Raw genomic sequence first — 23,804 nt, 5'->3', positions numbered from 1 at the left:
GTTAGGATAAAATGAATGAACGAACAAATGAACGAACAAAGGAATGAATAAGATTCTGTGAATGGTGCCCACATTGTACCAGTGCAAAACTTCTTTCAATTTGTTGAAGTTTTATGTTTTTTTTTTTTTCTAAAATTAGTTTTTGATACGGTCAAACTGACCCCAAATAGAAGCATTAACATTAAATTGGATAAGGAACAGATATCTGAAAAGTGCATGTCTGCTTTTTGGTAAATAAAGTATTTAATAGTGTTTTGGGACTCAGGAATCATTAAAGACAGCAACAAAGGTATATGTAAATAAATGAATTTTATCAAGCAAATTAAAGATCTAAAAACAAATTAAACGATATGGAAAGGCTTTTGAAAACTGAGTTGCATTGTCTTTTTTGTGTTCATATACATTTTTCCAGTGCTTGAATCTTCTTTTCTCTCTCTGATTCTCACTCCATGCTCTGATCAGGAGCGAGCTTGCTCATCGCCCCTGGGGAGGCTGCAGGGCTTCGGTCAGCCATATGGTGTGAGTCCCCTGCCCCGCCCTCTATGACAGCCCTGGAGGAGCCGCCTGATGAGGCTGGATCAGACTCAGTGCTTCCTGATGGAGAGGGCTGCCTTGACAGCAGACAGGCTAGAGGAGAAAGACAGGATAAGAAGAGAGTGACAGGGATGATAAGAAGTGCTCTACTAAAGGTACAGGGATAAAGGTGAAAACACCTGAAATAGAAGACAGTGTGTGTTATTGTCAAAATACTTTGTGAAAATGTAGCACATAGATAATCACAAATAATTTCTTACATAAACACACTTCATTAAAATTGTAAAGAAAAATGAAATTGTCTTGTTTCGATAAGAAACAGACAAGGCATTTTGAAAACCTGATAATGCTGCTTGTTTATGCAATGAAGGTGAATAATATTCCATAATAAACTGCTTAATTGTGTTTCATGGAAGAAACAAAGATCACTTCATATAAAAGTCATAGGTATATTAACACAATTTGGGGGTTAACAAATCTCTTACCATAATGATTTTTAAGCATACAATTCTGCAAGTATATGTCAAACATAATTTACAAATGCAAATGCTAATTGAAAAATATAATTTATGTATCTATTCATGGATATTTTATATGACTGCTCATCTGGCCAACCTGATCGGCGCACAATTTTTTAGTGCGCTTCACTGCACCGGGTTCATGATCAATCTGCAGGTCAAGTATTCATGTCAGACAAGCTGTGAAGATGCAGCAGTCAGTTAACCATAATTAGTGCTTTTAAATCATGCACATTAATTATAGCGTTTAAAGGAAATTACCAAAACAGTTGTACAGAAACACTCGATGGGTCCCCTGTCGTAAGACGTAAGGAGGGGAGGTACACGCAAAAGCAGAAAAATAAAGACAGGTTAATTGTAATTCACCAAGATGACAGTGAATTGAATGTATTCCCTGTGGAAAATGATAGGAGAAATAAGTTTTCTAGGCAGCCCCCACCCTCGAATCCTCTGAGTCATTTCTTTTTTGTTTGGCTATTCTAAGATGCTTGAATGACTTTATACATACATTAAAAGATGCTGCCACGCAAGTGTCCGAGTTTCTTTTGGTCTTTTCTGCACTCAAAAAAATTATTCAAGCCCTTCTTAGAAATGACACATTTAAATTGTGTTCAATAAATGTAAAATACCTCATTAAGAGCAATAAGTATATATATTTAATTAGTCTAACACAAAATAAATATGTACAATAATTTATTGATTTCTTTTTAATTGCGTTAACACAATTCGTTTGAGTTTGGGTTCTGGAAAAATAATTTCCCAGCATGCTTTGCATGCAACTGCTTTTGGAGAGTAATTTTTTAAATAAGTGTTATTTTATGCATTTTTAGGTAAAGAGAAAGACTTAATAGTGTTTAATGTCCGTTTATATTATTGATTTAGAAGCGTTTGTGTTATATTTTTTCAAATTGTTTGGTTACCATCGTGCAGAAGAGTGGCGCTTGTGGTTAGGTTGTGGATGTGACGTAAGTCTCTCAATGAGCACTGACTGTGTTAATGCTTGTTTGGAGATCAGTCTCTTCTCACATGCTCATCCAAAGTATCATATGTTATTATTATTAGCATGTTAACATGTGCTTATGCTAATTAGTATGATATAAAAACGTTTATATAAAATAACAGAATTGAGTTCTTCAGACTACACTACATTGAGTTATTCAAACTACGCTAAATTGAGTTATTCAGACTACACTAAATTGAGTTGAGGCAACTAATTGAGTATTGCCATTTACTTTAAATTGAGTTGGACCAACTCAATATAATTTAATTGTGTAAAGCAGTTTTTTATGAGTTAGGGGTACACATTCATATTGGATGGAAATCCTGCCCACAATTTTATTGAGTTAATCCAATGAATCATTTTTTTGAGTGTGATCGGGAGCGGCTTGTCTCCATCTACAACACACACACTCATAAAGACTGCCACAGGTGCCTGAAAAAATTGACAAAAGATGGATGTTGAAAATCCATGCCCCAGTTATGTAGTTTGACTCAAGTGTACAACACTGCTTAGCTTAATTAATCTTTTGTGTTTGCCATCTTGACAGATATTTTTGCTCATCTCTGAAAGAGTCACTTTAATGATGAATTAAGAACTTGTGTGACAGAAGTGTCCCGTGCCGGAAGCCTAAATCTTCTGAAGTGGTGTCTTGAAGATATAAGCTTTTTTAGATGAGACGCTAACAGCAGCGGACTTTTCTATTGTCGGGTGCCTTATGATAATGTTCTCATTTGAATATAAAAGAACCTTTGCCATTTCCTCCCTGTAGATCAAAAATGTGCTGGCTGAGTAGGTATTCCCCTCGCTAAACAAGGAAGACAATAGCGGAGTTAACCATCTGCTGCTCTTTTGTTTGTTATGCCGATGGAATTCTCATACAGACAGTAAAAAAGTGTTAAATGAGGGGTAAATAGAGGAGATCATGATGATGAAATACACCTATTATGTATTATCCACACGTGGGTCTTGTTACAGTACACATGGAGCTTGTTCGAAGCCACATTATGGTCTCAGTGTGCATACATTTTCTAGTGTAATGCTGTTCAGAATGTACAGTATGGCTAGGATGATGGTCAGGTGTAAAGGACATAATATAATGGAGGGAAAATGGAGGGACACTGTGGTGTCTTAATGCACGTTCCTGTAATGCATCTATAATTTGGTAAGAACAAGAGGAAAACAATTATGTATCCACACATTAACACAGGGAAACATTGTGCATCGTAAGAAATACAATCATTTTCTTTTCACTGTTTTTTCACTTTGTTCATGAAGGGTTAAAATGTGTGCCCCTGCTCTCACTGAGCCAGGGGAGAACAGGGCACAAAAAAAGCTTTTTGGCTTTGGAACTATCATTAAAAAATGATTTAAGTTAGATTTATCTTTTTTTACACAATCAACAAACACATCTCTGCTACAAATAAACACTTAACGTTTGTTTCTGGGACCTACCATTATCGTATAATTACACCAAAAGTGACAGGAGTGCAAACATAACAACTACCATATATGTTTATAGTGTATTTGTCTATAGATATCCATGCATTCATCCATCCATGATCCTCCATCTAACCACGTTTGTATTATACATCAATGCATATAAATAGATTTTTTTTGAAAGGGCTGCACAATTAAGAAAACAAATTATAATTGTGAGTTATTTCCCCTGATATTGTATTAACAGTTATCATTTTGATTCATAGTATTTACTTTGTTTTTCATTTCATTATCATTGTATACCTGAGGCTTAATTATAACACTGTGTTACAACTAACCCCACTGTGTAAATTTTTTTTCAATCCCAGTTGTCAGTTACTAAGAGTTGCTGACATGTTTCAAAATAGTGTTATGTTTTAGGTAACAATATAATATAAAATAATATAAGGTTGGATTTGGTGAACTCAGATATTGGAAAAAATACAAGATGAAGAAATTTACTTTCATGCCTCCAAAACACTCTTTGTTCAATATCTTACCCAAAACACATCAAAACCTTTTACAAATTCACATAATCATCTTCTGACAGTAAGAGAAAAAGACCAAAAGCACAGATTGCGCAGCCCTGTATAAATGTATAAAGTAGCTGTTTTACAATTAACCCCATGTTAGTTTGTGCCCTGATCACACCTACCCTTTAAAAAGGGCTGCACAATTAAGAAAACAAATTATAATTGTGAATTGTTTAAAAAGGTACTGATATGTACCATTACTAGGTACATATATGTACATTCAATACCAGTATGTACTTTTGAGATACTAACATAAACTCTTTATCTTAATCCAGGACTATACCTAAGTTTAATTAGGAAATATAACTAGTTCTAACAAACATGCTTTACTAAAACATTACCTGTGTGCATTTTAAGGCAAAACCAAGGGCACTGATGTATTTAAAGATATGTCCAGGCAAGTTGTTTTCAGTTTGGACAGCTCTTACATTAATTTTAGTCTTAGACTTTTCTAATCCCTGTCCTGGAAACCGCCCCTTTAGGTTACAATGCTTTACTTGCCTTAGTAACAGGTAGGCCTACATATTTTGACAATTTTTTCTGACAGTGTGCATTTTGGGCACCTAAGTCAGACTTAAAAGTGCATAAATTTCTTTGTGTCGTATAAAAATATAAATGTTTATTTTAAGGCAAGAAACCGCATTGCACTGTTAAGTAAACATTAAAAATCAGTCTGTAAGATTTCAAATGATAAAACTAATTAAAACAACAAGATATCACGGAAAGTCGTGACATAAAGTCATCACATAAAATTGTATTAATTTATGTGTGTCCATGGCACGAATTCTCATCTCATTCATGTCTTTATCTTGTCACCTGCAAGAATTTCTATAAATAGTTTTTTGTGTCTGTGGCATGACTTTCTTTTTCGTGTCATTTTATGTATTGTTTTCTGATCTTTTCCCCTATTTTTAAATTATTGTCGCTTGGGTTTGGGGTTAGATTTGGGGTTTGGGTTAGCATGTACTTTTATGTATTGGTTTCTACATGTTTTTCTTCCGCTTTTAAAATTATTCTCAGTTGGAGTTGGGGTTAGAGTTGGGGTTTGGGTCAGGATGTCTAAAAATGTAACAGAAAGTGATTCTAACCCCAACCCCAAGCGATCAGTCTGAGATTTAATGAGATCAGTCTCATTAAAAATAAAAACACAAAAAAGTCAATAATGTGATTACTGGTTGTAATACTTAAGCCCTTTTCACACAGACATTCCGGAAAATACACGGTAAAGGCATCCTGGATTTTTCCGGGATCCTTAGATTTCTTGTTCATTCACACTGCCATGATTACCCGGCATCTGATGGTCCCGGAAAGACACATGACCTGTTGAAAGTCCAACCCTACTATGCAGCGTTTGCATATTATTTATTATTTCTCTCTCCAAAAACCACTTGCGTGCATTTTTGTTTATGATAAGATTATAAAGGAGCGTGTGAACGCACAGTTCTATTCTGGTGAATGATCTCAGCTTCAGAGTGGATTTGATGAGCTCCCTGATCTCTGCTTTAATACAGTTTTCAGACATTATCATCGTGATTGTTTATATGCATTTAAAACCCGCATTTTGAGGAGCTGAACGATATATCTTGTTGGGATGACGTGCAGAAATTTCGTTTATTATAAGCTCAAATGAGCATGTGACGCGATATTCTTTTATGCTGCTGAATGATCTCCGTTTCAACGCAGTAAGTGACGAGCTAACTTACCTGATATCTGCTTCAGTCCAGTTTGCTGACATTTCTCGTCGTGAATGTTGTAAATACCTCATTTTAAAGAGTTGAACCAACTTCATGTTGCCATGACACACGCGTCCTCACTACGGCACGTGCGTCATTGTTTATGCGTCTCATTTATCATTTCCTGATAACTGCTTCAATCTAGTTTGCGACACTTCTTGTGTTGAATGTTTATATGCATGTTATCTCTCGTTTTAAGGAGCTGAACCATAACTTTACGACACACCCATTACGGCATTGTTTCGGCTTCTTGTTCACACACAGGGTTTTCCGTGTATCTAACTAGGTCCTCTTTCCGGCAACGATCCCAGAAGATTTACGGGACTAGTTTGTGTTCACACAGACGCTTGTCTGGCAATTTTACGGGTATTTTCTGGGGCCAAAGGTCTGTGTGAATGGGGTTTACGTTCGACATACCCATAGTTAATGCGTTGAACTTGTAGTTACTCTGCTACTGTAGGTCATCTGTGTGACCTGTAAGTTAATTTATACATCCACTAAAAATTACCCTGAGACAAAACAATTAACAAAACTAATAAGGAAATTGAAATTATGTCATGCAATTAAATGTATGCAATTTAAAGTGTGTCTTAAAAGTCCAAACTTGTCCAAATACTATTTGGGGCAACAGCTTCTGACATATTGAGGCAAAGCAAGGAACAGCTCTTTAAGAAGTAATGCAATATTAGTTGCTGTAGTACTCTCCATTACAAGTGACGGTTGAATTGATGACTATTGTAATGGCAACACTTTTACAGCAACAGCAGTTAATTCTACCAGAAATATCTGGAGTGCAAACATTGTACTGGCAGTGAGATATATTGCTGTCTTTTGGGTCCAACAAACCCGCCTCATTAATTTTCCAATTATTATTCCTTTTCTGTTCCCTTTCTAACAGCAAATTTGCCGACCAAAAGAAGGAAAATAATTAGCTGCTCCTGATATCGGAGAGGTACAGAGCGTGCTTGGGTCAGACCTGGCATCCTGCGTATTCTGACATTTTAAATTACCTGAACAATACCTGAAGCAATCTCTGGACCTAATTAACTTCCCACTGAGACCAAATGCACACATCATTTAAAAAGATAGATTTGAGGGGCAAAGCATGATGTTGGGCTATATGTTGGCCTAGACTTATACCCCCCAACCAACAAACCCTCTAACAACACACACCCCCACCCACCTTACCACAAGTTCTTTCCCATATGCAAACGCAATAAGCAATATTCTGCTGGCCCTATTTATTGTGCTAAAGTAGGGGGACTCTCCATCAAGTAATCAATGTGCTGTTGGAATGAGTTCATTTTAATGCACTCAATCATGCCTTTAATGTTTATGGCTTACGGGGGTAGCGAGCATCAGGAATGCAGGAATGTTATATGGCTTTGGTTTCGGCCCATTTCATCAAATATTTATGCGCTCAAAAAACGGGCATCAAAATAGGGGTGGAGGAGAAATATATTTGCTACATTCCATTCTACCTCTTTGTATTCTCTCTCAGCTTCTGTGCCATGTTTACCATTGAACTCATTGTATAATTCTGGTGCTCCTCTTCACTTTTCTTTATCTCTTAAAAGGTTTCGAGTGATAAAGTGAGACGCTTTTCGCATCAACACAGGCAGCTTGTCAATGCCATTGTCATGTTATAAAAGGCCTTTGTCTCACCAACAGACCAGCAGAAAATGATGCAAAAATGCTGAAACTCAGCAATAATTCTCACCCTAGTTTTGTGTCACTCTTACTATCAGTAGCTTCTCTTGGTGTCTTTTGACTGGAAAATATATGTGACATGATCTCTGTCGGTTTACGTGACTGCATAGACCGCAAAGACCCCCATTTTTAAAGGTCATGTTCTTTCTGATCACATTTTTTAAACCCTAGTTAATGTGTAGTGTTGCTGTTAGAGCATAAATAATACCTGTAAAATGATAAAGCTCAAAGTTCACTGCCAGGTGATATATTTTCTTTAATAAAATTCCTCTTTCAAAGCCTACAGCGAATGGCGGGTTTGTACTACAGCCCTCTACTTCCTGCTTTAATGACGTCAGTAGAACAGATTTTGACTAAACTACGCATACAGGAATACGTCAGTCACCAGCTAAGCTAACGGCAAGCTAAGCTAACAGCAAGCTAAGCTGCTATCCAATCACAACACACTAAATGAACTACACAATCAGAACTCAATACGTATTTCTGAAGGAGGGACTTCATAGAACAAGGAAGCCATCAGTCCGTTTGGAGGACAGTGAAAGTAGCGGTATACAGATAAGTATATTGTATAAAAAATACATGTGAAACATGAACACATGTTATTTTGCACACTGTAAACACAATCAAAGCTTTAAAACACGACCTTTAATAACCTTTGTAGCTAGAGTATTTACTGTAAAGTTTTTTATGACATGCATGTTTAAAGTGTATTAAAATTGTTAACAGAAGCCTTGACTTTCAATTCTTCATTGATTTGGCTTGTGTGGATTTATAACAGTTCAACAAGTAGGGTAAATCAGATTATCATGCTTCTGTTTCTATTGAGGGGGCAACTGTGACATTAAACACACAAACTTAGGGTGACCATACGTGCCATTCTTCCTGGATGCGTCCTGTCCAGGATTTCGGGTTCGTCTTCCGGAAGTCATATTTGTTGACAGCATATGTCATAGAGGATTATTATTATTATTACAGAAAAGCAACTGTTACATTTTAAGGTAAGAATGAAACTACGGTTGTATGTCTTATGTTTTTAACTGAATGGCATATGTGGTCAACAAATACGACTTCCGGAAGTCCAGGGGTGCGTTTCCTGAACAATGACGTAACTGGCTGCTGAACCAACATAGTACGATACATAGTTGGAGAAACGAACTACCTTGTCACGACTGTTTCCCGAAAGTGTAGTAACTTTGTCGCACATTCGTCGTTTGAACCATGTAGGTTCAACAACATAGTTGATGATGTCACGTAGGAGGTTAAGTACTAATTAATCTGTGCAAATCGATTTAATGTCAGATTATTGCTGTAAATAACATATATTGCATCAGAAGACTGATTTTGTTACTGTGATTTACTTATCTGTTGTTTATTTTCAAGATATTTAATTTAAGTTCCCTCTTACGTCACTCCTCCCAGGGATTCCCCAGGGTCTTAAAGCTTGGATGACTGTGCACATGCACAGTTTTCAAATACAGCCCTTTAATTCTGTTTACAAACGTAAAGACGTAAAATATTTTTTATATATATTTAGAATGATGGATATAGAATGTACTACATGTTTTTTGCTTATTTTAATCAAAAGCATGATCAACGTAAGTCAAGGAACATAACAAGGAACAATGCTTCTAACGGCAGGTGAGGAGCGGTCGTTCAAACCACACAAGTTTGCGATGCAACTTGTGAATGTTCATTTGAACTATGGTTTCGGGAAATACCAAATAATTGAACTTTGTCAGTAACGACGAAACTTACGACAGTAGATGGCTAAAGATGCTTTCGGGAAATGCACCCCTGGACAGGACGCATCTTGGAAGAATTTCACGTATGGTCACCCTATACAAACTGGGTTTAAAATGAACACCCGCCAACTTGATGAATGTGGGTATAGATCAGCTGTGGCGGGTAACCTTGTCAAATCACATGCAAATTTTGAGGGGTTCCTTTTTGTAAATTATGTTCAATGTCTTTATAAATCTCCTGTAAGCCAAATCTGCATAGGTTTAGCACAAATACTCAAACCGTAAATCTTCATAGTATACTATACCATAGTATTATTGCGCATATCAAACGCTGCACACAAAGTATATAAAATTCGCTGTGCCAGCCATTTTGCACTGCAGGCGTAGACACATTGATTGACTGTGTCATGCCCTGCTTTTCATGTCTATAGCAATGAGCTTTATGAAGAACTAAAGTACTCACAATACACTGCAGAACACCATACCAGAGGAAACTTGCACCTGCAGCCCATGGAGAGTTGAGTGATCAGCAACAAGCAGTTGTTTGAGCTAAAAGCTGTGATGTGCTGCTCTGAACGAGAGCCTGGAGTATGTTTCTGACATTCAAAGCTGAGCTGCCGAGGTTTGGAGTTGCACAGAGAGTGTGAAACGCGCGTGTCGAGTGTCGGACTGAGCAACGGCGAGCAATCACATCCTGCTGTGTGCTATCCCTGAGATCAGAGATCACAGCTCTCGACCACACATGCTCCTGAGACTCTGGCCTCCTGCAATATTTACCCTCTACACGAGCCAGCTTGGCAGAGACCTGTCACTCAGCAGCTCCGGAAAACTGCTTTTAATAGAACCATCAACCCAAATCAGCCCTTCCAACACGCTGGGATTTGACAATCCACAATGTACTACAGACTTACAGACATGGGATATTTTTTACAAACCAAAGAAAGGGAAAAAAAGTTGGCGAATGTTAAAAGTTTAAGTTATTAATATTTTCATTTGATATTGATGGGAAGGGGTGTAGTTTTGTGTTTTCAGGAACTTCTATATTTTTAATAACGCGAATAAGAACGTTTTCTGTTCATGGCTCAACTGAGCATCAGAAAAGTTCCAGTTTAGTTTACTCAATGATAAAATAGTATTTATCATTTGAAGACTAACTATTTTTGCATGTGATACAGACCCTGCTTGCGAGTGTCTGTGAGGTTATCATTGTTTACCTCGTTAAGTCTGTTGTGCAAAAATCTAGGCCAATAGAAATATTTGAAATAGTTTGATGTCACCACAGGGTTGGGTTTAAGATCTTTTTGCTAAATGTATGTTTTTGTATAGCAGGTCTATTTTCAACAAAGTTCCCTGTGTCTTTTCTATAACCTATCTTTAACTGCACGTCTAATCCTATGTTAACATTTGTAAATCCTTGGCCAATCCTTCGAACTTTGCCGCAGCCCACTAGAACAGCAGACATCACGTGCTGACAGAAGCCCTCATTTCTTTTGTAGCATGAGTTATATCAGGTGGCAGCGAGGCACATTTCGGGCTTGCATACATATAAGACGAGCTGATTTAGGGTTTTTGGGGACCGCCTGAGGCGGGTTATCCTGTGAGCTTACTGACTGCAGAGGGATTGCCTGGCAGAATGAAAGGCAGGCAATAAAAGCAGAGGGGGGTGGAGTGCAATTCGAGTGCATTGAAGGGGGGGCATCCCTCAGGCGACGGCCCAACTGGCCTCTGGTTAAATCCTCCACTGAAAGTGTAATAATCCAACCAGAAGCAGGCAGTGAGACAGGACAGAGCCTTTAATGCACAACAACAGTACCCTCTCTAATTGCCCCTTTTGTCTTTTAAGCACAGGATTTCTAGTGAGCGACTCGTGCTTGATAAGATACATCGAGAGCTTCAAATGAGTTTGAGATCACAATAGGCCAGAGAGTGAAAGTGTGCACTCTTTGTCCATTCACCTAGTAGGAGAGTTTATGTCAGTGGTAATTTTAGAGGCTACCTGTATGTATTTTATTATGAAATCCTTTATAATCTTTATTTCTGACAAATTGCATAAAATAAAAATAAAACAGATTTTGTGAAGTTGACTGTCGGGTCATTAACACGACATCCAGCCCCGCCGCTCCCATAACGCGCATCACGCGCTGTGCGTGGGGCACCACGTGCTGAGAGGGCACCAAAAATAATAGCCTATTGAAAAAAAATTATAATGCTGAAATTATTTCATTACCCTATAGAAATATTATTAGGCACTTTTTATCCATGTATATATGTTACAAAAAAGGGGAAACGAGATAATTTAATTGCTCTAGTCTAGAAAGTATGCCCCCCAGCCTTTGATGGTCCGTGCTGGTTGATCGCGCGGGCGCCTGACTAAATTTGACAGAGGCCGTTGCTCACCCAGATAGCAATTTCCTTTGGACCGGATCCGCATTAAAGCCTTTAGATCCGTCTGTAGCGGACATACGGTATCTGACTGTGGGCCAGATCTGCACCTTATAAGATTTCAGCTCTGCTAGCAAAGCTGTTTTTTCATCGATTTACAGATTTGTTCCAGGTCCGGTTTCCGCAACTCAACCGGAAGTCAGGAGATGCGTTTAAAATACAAAACACTAATTTGGCCCAAACCTGTGATACGGATATGGGCAGAAGGAGCAGGTGGTAATTGAACAGAGAAGTCAACTAGCTGGCTGCTGTAGAATAAAAGTATTTTGTAATGGCACAAATTTAGAAACATGAGGGTGCACTATGTGCCCATGGCCACTTCATTTCTACACTAAATTTAAGCTAATTGGCTCAGTAAATGTGCCAGTTAGACTTTTCAGTGCTGTTTTTCTACAGTCAGCAGATTTGGGCCAGATCCACTTACCACATCAGAACCAAAGCTTCCAGAAAGACAGTTCCCTGATGTGGCCCACATCTGTAATATTGACCCAAACCACCTCCAAACTTGTGTGTTCCACTCTGGTTTACTGAACAGAGCCGAACGCGCGAAGTGAGTGAGGTCCGTCCGTTTGAGAGACGTTATGCTGATCTGGCCCTCATCCGTACCACGGATTATAGCCAGAAACCGTTGGAATAGATCAAATGAAACTTTTGTGGGGGTGCCCATGCCATATTTCGTTATTAAATCCTGATTTGTTAAATCTTACAATGGAACACTTGCACGTAGCCTACACAAAGATTAATTCACTAACAAAGTAATAGGCTTGTCTCAAAATGGAAGATTTACCACATAACAAAATAATACATTAGCAACTGTCCACTATCCAAGTGCAATGGTCCAAGCTGTATTGCCATCCTGGGAAGAAAAAAAGTTGCGAACATCGTGGGAAAAAACGGCACTGGCGCACATAATGGATGGCAACATGGGTACGTATATTGATTTTTTAATACTATATTTCGTTGGCAATGGTGTGATTATGGTAAATATAGTGTTATGGGACTGCAAGTTTCTGCTTTACGTTTTAGTTTGCCCCAGGGGCGGTTCTAGACCCTTTTAAGTGGGGCTCCAGCCACCCTGCCGTCATCTTAGCCCCCCTAAAATTAGTCTTAATATTTCTACCAAACTATCAAATATATTTTTCTGAAGTTTTATTTATTTGTAAAAACAATTAATTCGAAGATAATTATTTAAAAAAACGCAAAATGCAAGACATTTAGAAAAAAATTACGAGTTTATGAGGCATTTGATTAGCTTTGCTGTTCTGCGCATGCGTCGTAACCGTCAGTGGAGGAGAGCTCGAGCGCCTGTGCTTCAGGTCACACAGAGGGAGCAGTTGTTTCATAAAATATCCAGCGTGGAAGCTCAGAAGGTATTTTCGCTAATGTTTTAATTTGTTTGCTAACCTGTATGAGTGCAGTCATGTCTACAAAATATATAAGAATATTTGCCGTCTTAAATGAGATAATAATAGGTTGGTATCCCCCGTTTATAATTCAAAACTGCTTTGCATACTGAAGCCGTGCCGTTTAAAGTTTGCCGTTGTCATGACATTTTGCGATACTACAAGGTCTATATTTGTACCTTTTTCTAGTTAACAGTAATACCAGCTGTGAATAATATGATGCTAAGTTATCGAATGTGCAATTGAGAAATATGTCATATGAGTTTAACCCACGAAATTAAACACACAAATAAGATAGACTATAAACAACATTCAGTGACTTAACGTTTTTTAAATGCTGGAAAGGAGAGCAAACAGGTGGAGAAAGAGTTAGAGAGACTGAAGAGGTCAGAGACAGGTAACGTTAAGAGATGATAAAGTGATTGTTGCAGTTTCATAGTCATGATAAATGTTATTATTATTAGCCCCTAAAATATACATCATTCCATTATTTACTTACCCTTATGTTGTTTTAAAACATAACAGCTTTTATTTTCCGATCAGAAACTAAAGGGGTCATGTATGATTTATTACAGTCATATTTAGAATCACTGCAGGTTGTTGTTAGTAAGTTTATGAATATGGTTATGCATGCTAGAAGCATGCATGATACATCTGGAAAGTAAAACTGATTTATAATGTATACCGAAAAGTACAGTCTGACTCGTATAAATATAAATTCTCATATAAATTGTTAGTATTCATTAAACTTTGAATATACATATAGTATACATGAACTTGAATTCAAGATACACAATAATAAATAATAGTAATAAATAACTTTTATACCTTTTATATCTGTTCAAGAGAATTTTTATTTATTTGTATTAGGTTAATAATAATAAGGGCTTGGAACTATATAGAAGAGTAATGTATATGTAGCCTACATGAATTTATTAATATAATAATACTGGTCCCAATTTGCAAAAAGGCATCATAATGCTCTCTTCACATAATCACTGAGGGCTAAGCCCCCATAAGAATGAAATCCTAGAACAGTTTGCCCCATCCCGCTATCAGCTATCGTGAAGTAATTACCAACCATTTCGTTCGAAAAATTCTAAAACAACGATGTTTTTAATACTTTAAAATAACATTTGATAAATGAACCTTTCTCTTGGAGGTTTCTTAAACAAAAGGCTGCATAGGAGGTCGCATTTGTAAACTGCATACGTCATAAAGACTGTCTTGTTACAGAATATTAACAATTATAAAGTTTTACACTATTATATTTAGTTAATCGTAGCTGTATTTAAATTTAGTTAATTGTTGTAATATGCTTATGACTTGCGAATGTAATGATTAATTAACTGAAATAAAGCAGGCTTGATGACGTACTGTATGCATCCTGCATATGCGACCTGCGGAGGATGCAGCTTTCTGTTTGAGTAATATCAGCAAAGGTTTCTGGCTAAAGCTTTCACGGTGCAATGTGCATGCATTATATTCTGTCTTTTACTGCGTGTGCTGTTTTGTTTGGGTTTCCAAATGTTCGTCTGACACGCGTTGTGAATCAGGGTATCTTCCGTCCATTCCATATCCGTTTTAAAATTAAAAACCAAAAATGAAAAAACAAATCGAATTTTCATTTATCGTTTCCATTTATAAAATGAAAAAAGAAAAATAGAAATTTATACATTTTTCTAGTTACCCAGCAAACATTGGTCCGACGGCAACGTCGTGTCCCTGGCCAAAAATAGTCGCGGTATGACGGCATAAATCGGTGAAAATATGTAAAAAAAAAAAAAACATGTCATAAAAATGCATTCAGATACATTTGTACATGTCTATAGTTCTATGGGGTTACATGTATAATTGTTACTTTGACTTTTAGCTACGTGTACTTCAATATATACCCTGATGTGAATTGGATGCATGTCTTTTACAGGTGCATTTATAGTCCATCATGACATAAAAAATCCTCTGCATGCAACCACGAGGAGAGGGGGAATTTACTAAGGAGTTTTGTCTATATATTATATAAAATCTACTGTTGGGTAAGTACATTTTGTATTATTTGATTAACGTGGTTAAGTTTTACTTGTTTGACACAAATGAACCAAAATAAACATTGCCAGAATTGTCCACACTGAGTATGGCTAAAATTAGCTAATAGGCTAAAAGGTACTTTGAACTTACACATGTTATACCATAGTATAAAGTATATTTAATGATAGAGTCAAAGTTATTACTTTAGCTTATATATGTAGCCTTTGAGAATTTCTTTCAGAAATTAAAACATCTGAAAGAGAAAAGTTATTTGGCATGATGGAATGATTTGATTGCCTACACATTGCACATGTAAAATGTTAAATACTGTTCTGTATTAAAAGCTCAGCATAAGTGTTTGATTAACTTCCTTTGCTTTTGTTTTGTACAAAGGAAGAGCAGAACCTAATCCAAATAAAAATAAACAAGCTGTTAAAAGCCAGGTAAATGCCTCAGTTTTATACTAGGGCTGCACGATTTGGGTAATTTTTCCCATTGCGGTTATTCGTGGTAATATTGCGATGTGCGGTTGCGATTATAATAAATGGTATCATGAGTCAACTTGATGGGTTTTAAGGAAAATACACACACAGTTTAGTATAATGCTAAAATGTGTATTTGTAAAACTAGTGTCAGTAATCTTAAATCCAAAATACCGCCATACAACAGACATAGAGTTTTTTTTTAGCTACCAGATCACTGTCAACCTCCTCTGCATCCATCTTAGCTCTGGTATTTCTACGCTGCGCACACACAAGTGACGACGCACACCACACACGTGCATGCCACACATGCACTGCCTTTTTTGTTAGTTTTTCTTTCTTTTTTAAACAGCAAGGAAAATTTTCAAACTGTTATCAGAAGGTTTGTGTTAACAAGTCCACACATTTATTTATTTAATATAATTGCAACGTTTTGCTGTCATATAATTGCACAGGCTGACATTGCGATTGCGATTGCGATGCGATTAATTGTGCAGCACTATTTTATACACTTAAACACATAGGAGTTGGTATTTGTGGGGTTGATATCAGTAATTACAATTTCATTTTGTTTACAGTTGAAGGTGGTCAACACAAACCAAATGAAGATGTTGCACATTCCACAAACAATAAAAAAGAAGGTATGGCAAACTGTAGATATGGCTTAAACAGTCAGTCTACATATTTGTTAATGTTCTAATGTGTCATATCTTCTTGTTTGTGCTAAAGATCAAGTTTTGTGTCCAACACACTTGGATGAGACGTGCCCGACCCCTGACTTTGTCTACCCTACATTAAGTTGTAAGTTTTTGACTGCTTTGCTTTACTTTGAAAAAGAATCATGCTTTCAAAAAGGACTTTTATATATTTAGATATGAAACTCAAAAATGTATATAAATTGTTTTGGTGTATTTTGTTTACACAGGTGATGGCACACTTCATGACAGTAAACATCGGTATCAAGATGATGTGATTGATCTATACCCTAGAATAAGCTGTGACACTATGAGACGTACGTGCTACTGATGCTTTTTGTTATTTTTTTGGTGCATTCCCACACTATACAAACACGTTGCTTGGCTCCAAAGTGCATACACTTTTGACTTTATAATGTCATTCTCATTTATAGGTCAACATTTATTCCATCAGGGTTTTGCCTGAATGTCAACATAATATCCCAAAACTTTGATATAAAAAGTGATTTATTTTAATATTTTACACTACTATGTTTTTTTTAAATACATTGTGCGTGTGTATGTTTATTGTACTTAATGAAATTACATGCAAGGTGTAATTTGTTTTGCAGGGTGACATAATGAACAGCCATCTTCCAGACAACCGAAACAGGCAGAGTATTGTTTTCTTGTGTATTGTCATACACCTAAAGAGGATTTTTTGTAATTGTACAGTTATGGCGTTATTCATTCATTAATGTGTCCTTTCTTACCTTAAATAACTTGTCATTTTTCACTTCTTTTGTTTTTAATGTCTATATAGTATTGTCTACAATACCAAATTCTGGATTGACGCCCCAGTACCAAAAGGCACTCCAATCCCAGAGAGCATCCCATTGTATGTGAGAACTTTACAGTCGCATCTTATTTTAAGCAGATTCTACTAGGGATGCACAATATATCGCATGTGATTGTCATTGCACATCTTGTCAGTGAAGCTGGTTCCATGATCGCCATCACCTGCTTTCAGATGGAGCGGCATTTACTCAACCCATCCTCACCCCATTTCGTCAATATTTGACGACACTTGACCATTCGTCATATATTGACGTGAAGGGTATACCTTTCGCGTCATTTTTTGACGAACTGGGGACTTCAATACTATTACGTCCGTTGCATTCTCTTTCCTATTTTATTACCATTTGCGCGTCGGTTTAGGGTTAGATTTACATAATGACATCCCTACCCAAACCTAACTCTAACCCCAACGCCAGGTGACAACTGTTTCTAACCCCAACGCCAGGTGACAACTGTTTAATTTCGCGTACACTGTTTAATTTCGCGTACACTGTTTAATTTTGCGTAATCTAACCCTAAACCGACGCGCAAATGGTAATAAAATAGGAAAGAGAATGCAACGGACGTAATAGTATTGAAGTCCCCAGTTCGTCAAAAAATGACGCGAAAGGTATACCCTTCACGTCAATATATGACGAATGGTCAAGTGTCGTCAAATATTGACGAAATGGGGTGAGGATGTGTTGCATTTACTACACAAAGCCTTAGTTCACTGACAATTGGGGCAATTTCGCATTAATTATCGGGGACGCATCTCCTGCAATACATGCGATATGGACCAGCTTGTCAGTTAACCTCAGCTTTGTGTAGTAAATGCTGCTCCATCTGAAAGCAGGTGATGGCAATTTACTACTAATCAAGGAACCGGCTTCAATGACGAGATGCGCATGATATCGCATGCGATTTATCATGCATCGCTGGAAACTACATTAGTGACAACACAGCTTAGAGTATAACTGATTTCTCTGAATTTCAGTTAATAGTTACAAATACAGAGCTTATAATGTCTGTCATTGCTCAACCACAAAGACCTAAAGTACAGCCATCTGATTTCATAACTAATGCAGTATTACACTGTGAAGAGATTTACTGTTAATATTTTACACTACCATATAATTAACTATATTTGTACAGGTGAGGTAACACAACGAAAAAATAACAGGATGGAGACTACCTGATTCTTCACCTATGGCCTTAGCTTCAAATGCAAGAAGTAAGAAATGCTATATGGCGTGTATTTTGCATTATGAATGCATTATGAATACATCAAAGATGTTGATAACAAGTTGATCTGTGTAAGTTGTGATATAAAGAATATGTATATATATATTTCCATCTATCTTTCTATAACATTATTTCAATTGTTTTCACATTTAGGTCCAGCAACTGTCTGAACTGGTGGATATTCTATCAGAGACTGCATGAACAACGTTATGAACAGGTATGTGTTTCCCTTGAATTGTGTAATCCTGCATAATATTGCAGGAATATTGATTACAACCATAATTAACCCAGCAATTTATATTACTTAAATTCAGGATTTAATCTGTCACACATCACTTGTTCAGAACTATTAAAGTTCGTAGTGGCTCAAACAGTCAGCCATACTGAAAACAAGAAATCAAATCATAATTTCAGTGTAAGCCAGTGGTGTCAAACTCAGTTCCTGGAGGGCCGATTTCATTTTTTGACAGTTACACACCTAGTTTAGGGTCTTTCTCAAGGGCACCACAGTGGGATTGAAGAGCAAGGGTACAAATGCTGTTGGTCTCACAACTGATCTAACACTTATTTAAAGCATAACATCTTTTATACAATAATTTATATATATATATATATATATATATATATATATATATATATATATATATATATATATATATATATGAAGAGTTTCATTGCAAAACGAGATAACTCAGTTTTTAACATTTTTGTCAAAACATGTTTATCATTCTGTTATCATTAGGGATGTAACGGTATCAAAAATTCACGGTACGGTAGTATTTCGGTATGATGCCCACGGTACGGTAATTATTGAAACACTTGCAGGAAGAAAAAAAAACAAATGAAGACTTGGAAAAACTCCCATAAGTGTTTATTAAACAAGACTGAACATTTCAATGTACAAAGTGTAGTGAAGTGTTTACAATTTTCATAAAAAGGACAAAAAATTAAGTTTCATTTTAATTTGTCGACTTTAAACAACTCCCAATCAGTCAGGTTTTAAGAATTGAGTGACTCCCTCAGTTGACCTAGTTTTAATTATTATTAAAATTAATGCTAATGCTTGGTACTCCTATGAAAGCAACGGTTGTGATTGTAGAATCAAGAAAAGATGATGGGTTTTAAGATGGGTCAATTCCTGAAAACAAAAACAACCCAGTAAAAAATTAAAATTGCTTACTTATTGTAGCTGGACCTAGAGCTGAGGTCAGCTCACTTAATACAGGGGCGCGTTTCCCAATCGGAAGTCTGCAGCCTCTATGGGTCGCATTTGTAGGCTGCATACGTAATGAAGACCGTCTTATTTCAAAATATTAACATTTTTCAAGTTGACTATTATTCTTATTTAATCGTATATTATTGTAACACGCTTATGACTTGCGAATGTAATACTCAGTTAACTTAAATACACCAGGCGTTTAATGACGGATGCAGCCTGCATATGCGACCTAAGGAGGCTGCAACCTTCTAATTGAGAAACGGCATACACACTCTGCTCATTCACGGATTTACTCACTCGTTTTTTGAATGTCCATCACATTTTGTCCTTCCTCGTTTCTTGTCACAGCGAACGCGAACTTTTTCGACACATCAGATTTAAAATCCGTGTTTCTTTTGCTTCCGCCATTGCCGCTCCACTTGTAGAGAGGCGTCAGAGTAGCACGCATGGGATTATGGGAATTGTAGTTCCCGCGTCCCTCCACTCGCTTTACGCCCTGTCCCAAATGGCACACTCCGGACTTGTGGTCCTCCTCAGAGTCCACACTTTGATGACATCACGTAGTCCAGACTTTAGGGACCCTTGATGCGAGTCCACGTGGGTGCACCGGTGTCGTATTTTGGGACAGACTCGAGCATCACACCGGAAATAGGTAGAGAAGTTGCCCGTCAGTGTGAACTCCTCCCTTCCGTCGTCTGATTGGTCTGATTGCCCTTTCGCAAGGACTTCTGGGTTGGCAAAGTGCGCAAAGCCTGCTGCAGTGCGGGCTTCGCTGAAGACCGCATCAAGGGGGTAAAGGAGGCGCTGATGAGCACACTTCAAAGCGTAAAAATGACAGATGGGACACCCTACGGACTCGTAGACTAAGCGAGAACGCGCAATTTAAGGCCACGAGACCGAAAGTCCACATGAAGTGCGCCATTTGGGACAGGGCCTTACTTGACCGGAAAAAAACTACACGTGTTGCCCGGAAGACCTAACGTTTTACCGATCATGTGACCACGGTGGTACCGGGAAAATCTTCTACCGCAATACTACGAAATTTATAATACCGTTACATCCCTGGTTATCATGTTATTATCTTGTTATATGGTGCTACCTAGCTGTATTTTTTAAGTTATGAAGGTTTAAATCAAAACAAACCAACTGCAGTTGAACAACCAAAAAACCAGATTTCTGAAAAATTATATATATATAATTTTAGCTGTAGACCATAAAGATTTTGAAAGTAAGTGCATGTCATTTACCTCAAATGTTTAATTGTATTTATTTTAAAAAGAAACATATTCTTCTCTTCCCTCAGATGCTGTGAGGAGGTGGAGCCCAAAAGCCACGGACTCGGAAATCGATGCAGCTATGGCAGACCACCTCAAGCACGCTCCAGGAAGAGAGCTAGGGGTTGTGAATACAAAAAATAAGCCAAACAGATGTAATGTGTTAGAAAAAAGTTCACACAAAAATGAAAATTGTTATAATTTTCTTACCCACGTGTTTCAAACCTGTATACATTTCTATTTTTTGCTGAACACAAAGATTGAATAATGTTTGTAACCAAGCATTTCTCACAACCCATTAACTGTCATAATCATTTTTTTTTACAATTGTAGTAATGGGTTGTGAGATCTGCTTTTTTAAAAACATTCTTTCAAATATCTTTGTGTTCCGCAGAACATAGAAAGGTATACAGGTTTGAAACATGAGAGGGAGTAAATGACTAAATATTCATTTTTGGGTGAACTATCCCTTTATATAATAAAGTATTTTGAAATTGTTATTATAGTTAAAAAAATAAAAGTCTTAAATCAGAACATGCTTCTTTTTTGCTCATGTCCACAAATAATGTGTTCTTTAATGTGTTTAATGCCTAAAGACCTACACCAAGCGACAAGTGCTATGGTTGTTAGCTTATATACATTCTGAAAATTTCATGTGTACTTTATGTGAATGGAGGCCTATGATTATTGCTTCTGACTGTAGGGTAATTAAATATAAGGTAGCCTAAACACATGAAAGACTAAACATCACATAGGCCATAAATCCCAAAAATAAGGCATAGCTGGCATTGATCTGGTACGCGGATCTGTGCCGCATCTCTATGCGGGACTGGGCCAGCTCTGTTCCATTTCCAGTTCAGATTTGTGAAACTGATCCTGACCACTTCTTGGCCGATGTGCGTTTGGACACTGGACCATGTTAGTTAAACGGATCTGATGCGGATGGAACGGTATGTGTGGGCCAGCTCCACCCCAGTGTTGTTTTACTGTTTTGGTACGAGAGTGGGCCAGGGCTGACCCATCTCTGGTGCAGAGCCATGAAACAAATCCTGATCACTTTTGGCCCGTTGTGCATTTGGACACTGGACCATGTCCGTGAGATGGATCCGGGGTGGATCGCATGGTAGGTGTGGGCCAGAACCACCCCAGTGTGGTTTTGCTATCTGGGCAATCCGAAGGCTGCAGCCTGCAGAGGTCGCATATCTAAGCGCATACGTCATCAAACGTTCTTATTTGGTAATATTAACGATTATAAAGTTGACTATTATTCTTAGTTAATCGTAAATTGTTGTAATATGCTTATGACTTGCTAATGTAATGTTCAGTTACCTGAAATAAACCAGGCTTGATGACGTATGCAGCCTGCATATGCGACCTCGCGCAGGCTGCAGCCTTCGGATTGAGAAACGGACAATCAGTAGGCAACTTTTGGAAATGGTCCCGAAAAGATAGCAGGAGTCAGGATCGGAAAAAATAAAAAAAGAAGAAACTGCGGGATGATGCCCGTGCATCACTTGCAGGTAAGTCCATCATGTTTAATCATTCCAAATAAGGGAAATGCGCATGGGCTGCAGCTGCTGCTAATCGTAATGCGCCTCGAACTTGCTGTGATGACAAACTATGTTGTTATAATTTATAATCTCAGTGCAAGCTAAATTGAGATTTTACTGTAAAACATTACCTATGCATATGCATTTTACAAATAACTGACGCAGCTGTTACTTTCTTTACTACGTTTCTTTAGATATTGAGCAGTAGTTTATTTTGTGGTTTATTTTGACGTGATGGTGGTTAATACTTTCTCAGTAAAAGTTAACGTTAGCAGTCAGTGCACATGCTAGGCTAACAATTCCTGACTCTTAAATATATATTAATATAAAACGTCGTTATATATGATATGAAGCAAACATTACTGTGACACTTAGTTCTCTGAATCATTGTTTTATTTAAGAATATTGAGTATTCTTGTTTACTTATTGATGTTTATTTAATGTAATTTATTTAAAGTGACATTGTACATGGGAAAAACATGTCTGGATTATTTTGATAATTTAAGTTTGGTAATTTTTTCTATTTTGCTATTTTATAAAAGTTTGCACTTTCAAATGTGTAATGTGTGTTGGCTAAAGCTGTAAAGATTTTACTTTCTGCTATTATGTTATATGTTTGGTAATAAAAAAATTAAACTGGCAAAAACAAACTCAGGGTCGGGGTGGGGGGCATTAAAAAGGAATTATGCTTAGGGCACCAAAATGGCTAGCAGCGGCACTGACGACATCAAGAACGTTTTTATGCATTTGGCTTTTCATTTAAACGACAACGGGGCTTCAAGGTCCTGAAAACGCAAACTTGATGGGTTTCAAAGTACAAGTTTTTGATAACAAGAACAACGCCTTGTTGCTCTGTGTGAACTACATAAACAGGCTTATTTTTTATTACTTTTAAGGTGCAATGTGGGAATTTAAAGGATCTCTTGACAGAAATGCAATATTATATACATAACATGGCAAAATGGCATGTATGGCCACCCTACAACAATGGCGGCCATTTTTCTGTGGCATTCTCACGGATCTCTGCATTTTTCCGTGGCATTCTCATGGATTGGTTACTCAACTGCTTTTTCCTATTTTCAAACCATTGTCGCTTCGGTTTAGGGTTAGATTTGGTGTTTGCGTTAGTATGTCACTTTAAGTGGCCAGGACTCTCTTGCAAAAGAGATTTTTAATCTCAATGTGCTTTCTTTCCTGGTAAAATAAAGGTTTAATATTAAAAATAAAAAAAAGTATTGGTTTATACTATTTTTTCTGATGTATTCTTTTATATTTTCTTAACTTTAACCAATTGTCGCCTGGCGTTGGGGTTAGAGTTGGGTTTGGGTAAGGATGTCATTTTATGTAAATCTAACCCTAAACCGAAGCGACAATGGTAAGAAAATAGGACAAAACAGTTGAGTA

General features: G+C 37.2%; 1 protein-coding gene and 2 long non-coding RNA genes across 9 annotated transcripts; 2 read left to right on the top strand and 1 right to left on the bottom strand.

Moving 5' to 3' along the window:
- Positions 1–367: 367 nt before the first annotated feature.
- LOC135746677 (uncharacterized) lies at positions 368–12,355 on the bottom strand. Its single transcript, XM_065265332.2, has 3 exons — positions 12,113–12,355; positions 9,710–9,950; positions 368–627 (listed from the first exon to the last, which is right to left on the bottom strand). Exons 1-3 carry the CDS (start codon positions 12,353–12,355, stop codon positions 443–445), a joined length of 669 nt encoding a protein of 222 aa, XP_065121404.1. The 3' UTR covers positions 368–442.
- Positions 12,356–12,436: 81 nt separating this feature from the next.
- LOC135746589 (uncharacterized) lies at positions 12,437–17,310 on the top strand. Of its 7 annotated transcripts, none has more exons than XR_012336531.1 (8): positions 12,437–12,615; positions 15,019–15,127; positions 15,517–15,562; positions 16,180–16,242; positions 16,331–16,402; positions 16,527–16,613; positions 16,908–16,948; positions 17,099–17,310. It is a non-coding gene; the product is annotated as an uncharacterized lncRNA (long non-coding RNA). The 7 variants fall into 7 exon arrangements; XR_010531606.2 differs by having other exon boundaries at positions 15,513–15,562; XR_010531607.2 differs by lacking the exon at positions 12,437–12,615 and adding an exon at positions 12,646–13,058 and having other exon boundaries at positions 15,513–15,562.
- A 1,202-nt stretch (positions 17,311–18,512) lies between these two features.
- On the top strand, positions 18,513–21,384 carry LOC135746290 (uncharacterized). Its single transcript, XR_012336636.1, has 2 exons — positions 18,513–18,574; positions 20,880–21,384. It is a non-coding gene; the product is annotated as an uncharacterized lncRNA (long non-coding RNA).
- The last annotated feature ends 2,420 nt before the right edge of the window (positions 21,385–23,804 follow it).

The sequence above is a fragment of the Paramisgurnus dabryanus genome, chromosome 4, assembly GCF_030506205.2.
Source record: "Paramisgurnus dabryanus chromosome 4, PD_genome_1.1, whole genome shotgun sequence".
NCBI lineage: Eukaryota > Metazoa > Chordata > Actinopteri > Cypriniformes > Cobitidae > Paramisgurnus > Paramisgurnus dabryanus.
Note: the sequence above shows the minus strand (reverse complement) of the source record. Positions and strands in the feature narration are given on the sequence as shown.